At 35.4% G+C, this 12,037-nt stretch overlaps 1 protein-coding gene across 2 annotated transcripts in view; it reads left to right on the forward strand.

Annotated features, from left to right (window-relative positions):
- COL25A1 (collagen type XXV alpha 1 chain) overlaps positions 1-12,037 on the forward strand; it is a 491,061-nt gene that overhangs the window by 427,984 nt on the left and 51,040 nt on the right. For both annotated transcript variants that reach the window (XM_068975168.1, XM_068975169.1), the window contains exons 16-18: positions 664-696; positions 1,130-1,165; positions 5,921-5,965. In XM_068975168.1, the coding sequence (XP_068831269.1) occupies positions 664-696; positions 1,130-1,165; positions 5,921-5,965 (114 nt within the window). The remainder of the gene's footprint in view (positions 1-663; positions 697-1,129; positions 1,166-5,920; positions 5,966-12,037) is intronic.

Consider the following 12,037-nt stretch of genomic DNA (forward strand, 5'->3'; position numbering starts at 1 on the left):
GAATACAATGCCTTTTAGAAAACCAGGTTCTATCGCAAGATTTCCTCTCAGATCTTCTGTGGGTCCACCCACAAGTCGTCCATCATCCTGTAACTTTCCGGTGACCGTGTCACAGCGAAATAAGTGTAGGGCTAGAGAAAAACGTGCCAGTCATAACTGTGGTGTGCTTCACGAGGAAAGCAAACTGACCGGCTCCGTGGCTTTTTCCAGCTCAACATCATTAACCCTTTGACTTCATCTACTGAACTCTGACTTTCTAAAGACCAAAAGAGTTAGGGATCTCCTAGCAAATGATAGCCAGGGACATTAATACATTCCAGAAATGGAGAAAACTAAAATTCCAGATCTGTTCATGTATTGCTTTGGAATACAACTGTAGCACTCTATCAGGGGAAGAGATTCATATTCATATATTTCTATTTATTTCAAGGAATGTAGTCCTCATGTATTTTGCATTCAAAGTAGTTTTAGAAAGTATACTGTTGATCTTGGAAATTATTGACATCTTCACAGCCATACGGATACAAATTCTTAGGGAGCATAGTTTGACCCTTTAGTCATGGCATTTCCCTTGGGCGCTCCTGTCAATAACGGCTCTCTGTGTGTTTGTGTGTTTCCTCTCCTCATAACTTGTAGAATAATCTCTCCTGGGTTTCATTTTAGGGTGACCCCGGATCATCTGCTGCAGGAATTAAGGTAACTATATGCTTGCAAGCATTTGTACCCCAAGAGTTACAGTTTTGACTTTTGTATGTCTCTTCTTTCTCTTCTCTTTTACCAATTTGGATGGTTCTAACTCTGTTTCTATTCTCCTGCAATAATTGGCTTCCAAACACAACAGGGAGTATCTGCTGGAAGTCTGATAAAGGCTTAAACAATCCCTTCCTGATTGGTTTTAATGGAAATGTGTGTTTGTACGTAAGCTTTAGACATAGTCAAAGCAGAAAAAAAAAAAAAAGGTTCCTATGTCTAGTAATATAGAGAGTAATAGAGTGAATGACTCTATTACTCTCTATATTACTAGACGAAATGCATATGTTGTCAGGGAGGCTGAAAGTGTCCAGGGGTCTAACGGTTCTGGAGAGTTCTTTTAAGACTGTCTTTTCCATCTTTGGTTTTCTTTGCCCAGGGAGAACCCGGAGAATCTGGTCGTCCAGGGCAAAAGGTAATATCCCTAATTCTAGTGTGGTTTTAGTACTATTTTATATTCACCATTTTACCATGTCTCCTATCCACTGTGTAATATGAGACCAGTTATTGAAAATGATACTGTTTTCATGCTTTGTATGCAGTGTTATTATTTTTCATATTTAAAGGGTTGATGCTGACCATAGCAAAAGTACAAACACATTCTGTATATGTGAAAGGAAGTTTTATGAACTAAAGTCTGCATGTATTGAACTGTTTAATACTAACAAGGATCATCTGGGTTGGAATGCCAACAACTTATCTTGCATGTTTAAAGATACTCTGCATGTTTCTATCTTTCACGAGAAGAAATGAATATTTACTAAACTGTGTCAGTTGGGGATGATGGACAGTTCTTTTAAGATTATATTCCTTTCCTCTCATTTCCAATACTTCCCAGCTGATAGTTTTTTATGTGAATAATATCTACCTAAGCAATGAATGTTATGTTGTACAAAGAGATTTGTTCATGAACTAAATTTTAGTTGTAGACACTAGCCAAACCAGTCTGTAGTCACACACATTAATTTTTTTTTTTATCATTTGTGCCTCACTTTAGTGATAAATTAGAGGACATGCAGTGAATATGTTTATTCTCATTTGAGTCTGAAGCTGGAAACAACTGTTAGTAGTTTATCATCTAAGCATCTGGATATCAATGCCCAGTGCAGATTTTAGATAACAGATGTAGCTAACAAGTAAATGTGAATTCCACACTAGGTTAAATCTCCTAAGATCATGACTCTGCCTTTGTCTAGCAGTAACTGATGTTATAGAGAAAAAACATGAATAGAGACATAGAATATACCTCATTAGTATAAAGAGAAAGAGAGAATAAATCCCATTGTAGTAGTTTGGAATCTTAAAACATAACATTCAAAACTATTCCCACATTCTTGAAGTTATTGAGAGGATCATTGCTTTGTTTAAACACTTAGGATTAAAGTGTTTTTTGAGAAGGTCTTTCCCATCTTTTAATATGTCCCTAATTTAAGATAGGTTTTTTTCTTGAAATTAAGAATCTGAGAGAAATGTTTCATTAAGCCTAGTTTTAGATAAAGATGAGACTTTTCTGAAGAGCCCAGCAGAACGCTGCAAATTTTTCTGTCCAATGCCTAAAATTTCCTACTGATTCTTTATGTATGAAATTTGAAATTAGTGATGTCACAGAGATCCATAATCTGTTTTGGTGTGAAAGAGCATCTGACTTTCTCTAATGAACTAATTTTAAGTTCCTTAGTCTTTAAAAATTGAAGGCTAAATTTAAACTGCTCTCCAAATCTGTGATAAGGTAAAAGAAATGTCTGCAAAACTGGAGTGTCTTTTTGAAACACAAAACAAATTTGCTATAATTTCATATAGGTTTCACTATTTTCAGGGTAGAAGATCCAAATTGATTTTCAACTGGTTAATAGAACAGTGCCTTATCATGATTACTTAAAAATACATTTTAGATTCATTTCTGAAGGTTTGTAGGTTTACTTATGGAAACATTGGCTTTTCTTTGCATTTTGTTTAAAACCTGTTTTAAATTATATTGAAAGAATTAGATTATATCTGAATGAATATGTGTGTGAATGAGTATGTGTATGAATATTATAACTCATTTGAATGAAAATGTGCCCTGAAATGAGCAATATCTTTTTCATCAATATTTAGGCCAGATTCTACACTTTGATGTAATATCAGTTTCCCACAAATATTTATGACTCCCTTTGTTTAATATCTGGATTTGGCAATACTTACTCCAACATTGATTTTAAAGTAGAGTGTTCCCGTGCTTGCTGGTTGCTTAGACTGGAAAATGACAAACAGAACTGAGTACAAAGGCCATTCAAGGACTCTTCAACATTTGTCTCACCACTGTAGAACTGTGTTGTGGGTTCTTTAATATTTAAGCTTCTGCACTGGGGATGTTCTCAGAAAGTAGAGGATACCCTGACAGAATTGAAGTGCATTGATTAATTCTCCCCTTTCTGGTATTTTGCAGTATGAAATTTGTTTTTTAGTAACATTCATAATGTAGGAATGATTTCATTTCAGTTTTTTTTTTTTTCTTCTATAAACTCAACAAGAGAGTCTGTGAGTGATATGTGAGTTAGGGTATATGTATTATAAGGTGAGTGTGTAGATTTATGAAATAGGCATTGTGTTTCATCACATGAATTTTTCCTTCCTAACTTCTCCACAACGAGTGACATTGGTGGTCAGGTGGTGAGCCTACTGCCTATCTAACTTCTCCACATCTTTTTGAAATATATATATATATATTTAGTTTTAAAAGAGTGGAAATGCTTGTTGCTCCATTGAAAGGGACCAGCACAGTGGAAGTATAACTAGAAACACCAGGCATTGTCACAGGGACATGGGGTGAAAGCAGAGAACTGACTTTAACACCAGACTAGGTCTCCAATAATGGAGAATAAAGAATGAAAGGGAGAGAAAAAAAAGAAAACCAGAAGTATAATGTATCAGTATAAAGTATAATCAACTTGGACAAGTAGTCTTTGAGTGGAATAACAAAGCAATTCTTAGTTATGACCCAGACCTGACCTTGGGCTGTACATGCCTGAGAACTCAGCTCAGAGAAGCTCTGAGTTAAGAAATAGGCAAGAATGGAGACATTAACTGAAAAACAGTCTCTTAATTAAAAGATAAGCCTTGATAGTGTAAAGATAGAGAATTTATATAAGAAGAAACATCTTCCTAAAAGTGTTGAGATGTTTCTCGAAGGGTCAAATTAAATGTTTTATAATCTTTGATTACGTGAACTTTTAAGTAAACATAAATTTGGAAAGGTCAAATTTATAAAAATCTAAGACTATGAAATAATAATTACTGAAACATTTGTTCATTAAATAGTACATTTATAACCTTTATACCTACATATATATGCATATGATATAGGGAACAGCTAAATGCTCAAACTCTGTAAGTATTCAATCTATATTATAAAGTATTCCATAATGTCTTATACATCTTTCTCATTGTGAGAAACATGGGTGTGTGTCTATGTGTGCATGTGTACGTAAATATCTTACTTTAGTCATTGATCTTTTTATTTTGGTGGGAGGGAAGAGTTTAGTGAGAAAGCTTTTGGAAAAACAGTGTTACAACCCATCTGTTTCCACATGTCTTAAATAGGATGTCTTGAGTTTGGGGGCGGGGCTTTTCTAAGACAAAACAAAACTATGAACTTGTCAGCAATATGCTTACTTTTATTATTTGCATATTATACTGCAGCTTACTGTATTTTCAAGGGTCTTATACTTTTTTCTTCGTAAAAGAGAATCTTCAGTGAAAGATGGATAAGATCATTCTACTAGATCTTGCTAAAGTTATTTATTGAAGGGGAAAAGGGAAAGAAAAAAGAAAATCAAAGGTATAATGTATCTGTGTAAAGTTTAATCTACTTGGATACGTATTCTTTGAGTGGAATATCAGATTCTTAATAATTATTCTTTCTTCTCTGGCTTAATCTCATCTTAGTCTTGTTCACAAGGCAAACTTTTATTCATGTAGTTTCAAAAAGAATAGCTTTTCTTTTGCATTCCTGAAGCACCTTTGACCTAAACCATTAGGAAAGTCGTTGTTCTTTCTATGTCTAATCCTACAGCTTCATATAAACAGCATCTGAAGTCATTTTGTGATCATACTAGAGCAAATGATAGTTCTCCATTGTTTGAAAGTAATAATATTAAAGATTACATGTCTGGTTGCTGTTAGTAGACTTTCCTTGAAATAGGATTGTTCAAGCGTTTAGAGTAGAAGGAGTTTGATGCTCTGTCTCTTTAGGTATCGTGGTCACGGCACTGGCTTGCAATCCTGAAATGGTGCGACCCTTTCACCGTCAAATCTTATTTCCACGATATTTGGTCACCTCAGCCCAACACAGGATGGGCTTTCATTTTCTCTAGCAATTTTTTTATGCTTTTTTAGAGGAATTCAGGAGATTTTCTAAGCAATAGAACTTCCTGTCAGTGTACTTTGTGCTTAAAATAATGTAGACGATCCTGTGAAAATGAGAAGATTTAGCTTGACTCCAGGGTGCTCACCTAAAATGTGCCACTTAATCTCAAACCTGTATTCAGAAACAGCTGCATGCTTAGCTCTCAGTAGCTAAGCTGGGCTGCCCCGACTCAACAATTGTCAGCTACATGGGCTGGAGTTCAGTATAATCTTAACCATGCATTTATCTTCTCATCATTCAGGAATGGAAAAGAAATACTGTTATACTTTTAAGTGAGGAAGACTTTTCATGTGTATTGTTTTGATGTGGCCATCTGTTCATACAGCCAACTCTTGATTATCTGAGGTAAGAGGCCTCTGGAGTAGGGTGCATTGTTCAAATGCAAGTAATCCTCATTTCAGCTGATAGTTTCAGCTTCCGCAGCAAATCATTTACCAGACATTAATAAAACATACGGGTTCCTTTTCCTTTTCTCTCTCTCACCTTCTGGTAGTAATGATGATGAGCAAGGAACTGACAGGGAAAGGGAAACTCCTGAAAAACCTGCATAAGGGTTGCCCCATCCCTGAATCAAGAGTTGACTGAACTGTATAATCTCACCAGATGTCTTGAAACTAGACAGTATATATATATATATATATATATATATATATGTATACCTACAGCAAGAATTCAGCTGGGAGCATTTGCCATGTTTGTCTCAGATACTGTACCTGAGTGAATACTGTTCTATAATGCTGTGTGATTTTCCTATCTGTGTAGGGTGAACCAGGGCTTCCTGGGCTTCCTGGACTTCCGGGGATAAAGGTAAATACACACTGACAGTCTTGGCTTTGTAGAAATGTCATTGCAGGAGTCACAAAAATGAAAAAAAAAAAAAAATTGAAAGCTAAAAATATACAGCTGTTCTTTAAATACTCACCAGCCATTTCAACCAGTTAAATTTTTAAATTAAAAACAAAGCACAGGTAGCAGAAATAGAATTACAGACAGAAAACACACTTATAGTTACCAAAGGGGAAAACTAGGAGGGGGATATATTAGGAGTGTGGGATTAATAGACAAACACTACTGCATGTAAAATAGATAACCAACAAATCCTACTGTATAACACAGGAAACTATACTCAATATTTTATCGTAGATATATGTTAACTGAATCACTCTGCTGTATACCTGAAACTAACACAACATTGTAAATCAACTATACTTCAGTTAAAAAAGAAAATGAAGCACAGGTATTTCTGAGTTTGTCATGGCTATTTGTATATATATTCCACTAAATAACCTACTATGCCCCTTAAATAAATGTAAAAATCATTTCACTTGAAGTCATAGGAATTCTTTCAAGTCTAGAATGTCTCCCTTCACATTTAAATTTTGCTCTTAAAATCCTATCAGATTTTGACCAGAATTAGAGTCTTAACATCCCCATAAATCTAACATCCAGGCAGCTGTTTTTGTGATTCACCCATTATAATAATCCCTCCAAAGTGTTTTGTGCTTCCACTTCCTGTCAATAATTCTCACTGCAAACTACAAATCATATTACTAAGCTTTATTGACCCACGTACTATTCCCATAAAATTTGTATGTGTCTTTTTAAATAACTGCTTAAAGCTTAGTTTGAAAACATTGTTTTACATGTTTTTAAATCATCTAAAGATGTTAAGAAATGGGTTTTTTGTTTAAAATTTTTCATGTGGCAACTGACAAGGCTTAAAAGTTCTATTGCCTTGCCTGTCATCACTCCCTTAAAATCAGCTTTTTATTTTAAGGTTCTTTTTTAATTCTAGAACTGTTTGATATGATAACAGAATGCAAGTAGATTTTTCTTTACATCATTCTTATCTTATAGGATTTTAAATTAATCTCAAGAGTGCTTTAGATGATTCTAAAATTAGCATTCCTAGTTTGAGTAAGAGTGTTGTACATACTGCTTTATGAAGATGGTATTTGAAATGTCTTACATGCATAATATGATTTTAGAATAAATATATTAAATTACTGAGTTCCCAGACATCATATGGTATAATATATAGTATTTTATGAGGATATTTGTTATAATTAACAGATATGAAAGCTATGAATTCCAGGTTAGCACTCAGAAATTTTGGTTCTGCTTTTTGTTTGATGTTTCCAGGTTAGTATTATAGATGTTTGGATAGGTCCTTTTAATATATAATCTTTTGTCTTCTCCATTGAAAAGTACACTCTATGACAACAGTTTACTAAATAATTGATATAATTTCCTTATCTTTTGATATTTAGCAAAATAACTTAAGAAATTGAATGTGATCTCATACTGTAAATATGAGATTAGTAATCCCACATTACACATCTTTAGGAGTCCAACACATTAAAAAAAAACAAAAACTTTTTGCTAATATTTGGAAAATCATAGATTTTTAAAAACAAATTTAAGAAAATTATATTCAGCACTAATTTAAAAGAACCTGATAGCATTTTCAATAAGAGGGGGAGGGGTGTATTTAAAAGGGGGAGTATTTTGGACAGACTAGGGCAGGATTTCCTGCAGTACTTGCTTGTAGGTCAGCTGGGCTCTGCCACCAGCATCCGTCACATGCCTGGAAGCTCAGTGCCGCGTGGAAATCCGGTTGTCCTTTCTCCTGAGCATGAGCTTTCTTGTCGAGAGAGAGTACATAAGGTGAAGGTATTGGGTTTCTTCCCTCGAAAACAAACAAACAAAGCGACTGTTTTTCCTCATTACCTTTGATTTCTGTCCTCCGCCACGAAAAATACACCAGTGCATTTCTCTAGTCATCAGTGGACCAGTCCAAAGGTTTCGAGCGTTTTCAAACTGGGAAAGATGGTGATTCGCCACCTCTAGCTAATGTTTTTATTCCTAGGGTCATGGGAAGTTGCCAGACAAATTTTGTTGAAATCTTATAGCTGACATTTTCCATTGTTTTTCTAAGCTGACTGGTGACTATGGTGAAAAGAAGCTATTGATTGACAAAAGCCCTTTCTATCATTCACTAGAGATACTTTCCTAGATAATTATCAAGTGCTGTTGGGTAACTTGTCAGTATTCAATTTAAATCACCGGTTCTATTTTGGATTAATAGCTCTATCTTCTCTAGTTCAGAATGTAAGCAATATGCTTGCCTTATAATGCAGTACATGCTCCATATAAATGAGTAATTCTGTAAAGGAGACAATTTAAAAACATGTCATAGTAGTAGTCATTGGATATTTTTAAATATAGAGTTAAAAGTTTATAAATTTATGATATAGCTTCATTAACTTGGGATATTCTTTATTCCTTTCATGTGTCTTGCTTCTACTAGGTAGCTAACCATAGGACAGTCAACCTTGATTTCACAGTTTGAATGAGTAATAATATTTAGAAGATGAAACCATCATGTATGGATTTAGAATGCGTGGTAGCAAGAGCATTAGTCATAACCTTCTTAGACCTGTGTTTTTGTTTACCCTTTGGAAATACTTCCTGTTGCTATTCATCTCCTTATCTGCTGGTACTCCAGAGAGCATGCAAATGCCATCCATTATTTCCAAGACATTGAGGAAACCAGCCATGACATACCAGGGAAGCTTTGATTGCCACCTGTTGCTCTCCGGGAATGGTTGGAAACTTAATGAGCATCCACATGCCCTTGCACACGGCTCTCAGGAAATGAGCAAAGTGCCTAAGTACAGACAGCAGACTCATCTATCTATTGCCTCAGAGTCCCACTCAGAGAAAAGTGCTAATACCTTTGGCATACATAAAAGTCACTAAGAACAGGCATTGCTTAATTTCAAACTACTCTCAAGCTTCCGGCATAAGTATTGGAAAGTGCGCTCACCATGTGGAAGACATTTGGAATTCCTATTTCATGCATTCATGGTTCATATAGTGTTAAGATGTTCAACTGGGAAAATTAAATTATGCACAATGTACCATGCAAACATCGGTCTTCTGGAATAAGAATTGAGCTTAGAAAATTATTTTTATAAATAGGCCTTTAAATACATTTTTCATGGGTAAAGCTTATTGTGACTAGCTTTTCCAATATCACTTAAAAGGGGAAGATTTCAAAGTTCCTATTTTTAAACACTTTTTTCCTTTCCATACATTTTGAAACATTATTTACCCTTTTCATGGTTATATTACCCTAGTCATTAAGTCACGACGGACAGTGATCAACAGCCTTGACTTTACAACCAGACTGCCAGTGTGTAGATCCTGGTTCTACCCCTCACCAGTTGTGAAGCTGTGGCATGATACTGGGCAAGTTACCTAATCTCTGTGTGCTGGGTTTCCTTATAAAATGGAAATTATTATTGTACATAACTTAAGGGGTTGTTGTGAGGATTAAATGAATTAATATATGTACAGCTCCTAAAATAGTGGCAAACATATGGTAAATGAGATATAAATTTTAGCCATTGTTAATTCTTTCTCTTGGAGCAGCTCAGAATATTGGAAACATTGATTATGCACCTGTTCTATAGAGTCTTACCTCCTGTGAGTCATTTCAACCTAGAAATCATAAGGCCATTTATACCTTGCAGGTTCATAGATGTAACTGAAAACTCTTTAGTGATGGTTGAATGTTACCTTTAAGAGCAGTAAGATAACCTGCTTTCTTACATCACACCATTCATCTTTTCCTCTAACCCAGTACATTCCAAGAACAAAGGATAAAGGAGCACAGCATTCTGGGCATAAGACATGGTGCTAAGTTCTCCTTCCCGACACTGTTCACAGGAAAAGCAAAAGCAAAACCTGACATCTAATAATGAAATACTCTAGGCCCCATTCATAGCGTTGCCTAACCCCAGACATTTTTTACAGATATGGATTTTCAATGCTGGCTTTTCTCCTTTCAACACTGACTACCAGTTTATCTCATCATATTCAGGAAGTAAATTCAAGAAAAAAATGTAGCTGGTACAATAAAATGAATGCAGTAGGGAGACATAATACAGTAAAAATTACAACAAATCAGAAAAATCATTTAGGTGGCAAAGAAATTTTTACAGGGTTTTCCCTCAAAGCTTGATATTTTTGTTCTGGCTTCCACATTAGTGAAAATTTGACGTTCAGGTCAAGAACTTGAGGATTGGGAGACAATAACTAACTCATAATATAAAATCATCCTTGACAGTAAATCATATAAGGGCTAACTTTTAGAAAGTTAGCAGAAATGTTGCTTTGTCATTCTTAGGATTTAAGCAGTGCTCACTAACCTATGGAAACTTATCTTCTAAATCCACTGGAGATGAGGTTCCTTCCTCAGAAATACCAAGTCACATTTTAAAAATAAAAGGACAAAGTTCTTGGAAGTAACATGGGATATGTAATGAATTCCTGAAAGAAAAGGAAGAAATACTGATTGAAAGGATAACATTGTGTTATTGTTACTTATAATTATTTCCTGCTTGCACAAAGTGTGTCTGAGCAGTTAAGTAGTTTAAGAATTCAATTAGGAAACGCACACAACCAGAAATCAGAGAGTTTTTTGCAGCCATAATGAAACCTCAAATAGATACAAGTGTGCTTTCATGATGCAATCCCATTAAGAAAAAAAGATCAGAAAGTTATGTTTTCAAAAAAAAAAAAGAGAAAGTTATGTTTTCTGAGTTTTAAATAAACTTGCTGTTGTATTTCATTTTCATCATAGCCACCAAAATGTTTAATTTGTACTCAAATGTGATCCTTCAGGGAAGTAAGTATTTTGGGGACAGATTCCACTTTTTCATTCTTTTTTCCCCCCTCAATAGTTTTACAAATCAATCATTACCAAAACTGACTGCCTGGAGGTTCTTATTACAACAAATGTTCTTGCTGTTATCCTCAAAAGTGGGTATCATGCTGACTTGAATTCTAATTAGCCCTTAAGCTAGAAGAATACTGTATGGTTAATGCATTCAGTGTCAAGACAAATTAATCAAAATTATTGGTGATGTCTTTAGCACCCAGGCAAATCAGCACATATTTTCCAAACCCTGTTGTACTATTTTTTGGGCAATGAAAATTGGATGTGTTCGAGGTAATAAATATCATGGAAAGCATGACTTGGTTTAAGCTGGTATATTAGACAGGTTAAAAAATAATGTCTTTTATTCCTTAATTGATAATGACATAAAAATAAAACAAATAGCAATAAATGAAAAACCAGAGAATTTTCTATGGGCAAGAACTAATCAGTTAGGACTTTCTGGCCACCATTCTATTTAACAGATGATAGGTTCTAGGAGTTTATAGGGAAACAACTGCTGAACCATTTCTGTATGAATGAAGCTGTCTCTACATTCTTACCATGACTAGTAACTCCATCTGGAGAAGGACACGGCACCCCACTCCAGTACTCTTGCCTGGAAAATCCCATGGACGGAGGAGCTTGGTGGGTTACAGTCCACGGGGTCGTTAAGAGTCAGACACAACTGTGCGACTTCGCTTTCACTTTTCACTTTCATGCATTGGAGCAGGAAATGGAAGCCCACTCCAGTATTCTTGCCTGGAGAATCCCAGGGACGGGGGAGCTGGTGGGCTGCAGTCTATGGGGTCGCACAGAGTCAGACACGACTGAAGTGACTTAGCAGCAGCAGTAATTCCATCAACGTATTTTTTGACTCTTCTCACCTATATGAAGGACACCCTTTTTGTATTTGACCAAAAAGAGATATTAAATGAACCGTCCCAATAGCCATTTGAAGGGTAAAAATACTTTCTTGTACATGTATGTATGTACACATGCTGTGCGTAGTCATCAGTCGTGTCTGACTCTTTACGACCCTTTGGACTGCAGCCCACAAGGCTCCTCTGTCCAGGGGATTTTCCAGGCAAGAATACTGTAGTAGGTTGCCATGCCCTCCTCTAGGGCATCTTCCCGACCCAGAATAAAACCCA

Source organism: Capricornis sumatraensis, chromosome 7, assembly GCF_032405125.1.
Source record: "Capricornis sumatraensis isolate serow.1 chromosome 7, serow.2, whole genome shotgun sequence".
Taxonomy (NCBI): domain Eukaryota; kingdom Metazoa; phylum Chordata; class Mammalia; order Artiodactyla; family Bovidae; genus Capricornis; species Capricornis sumatraensis.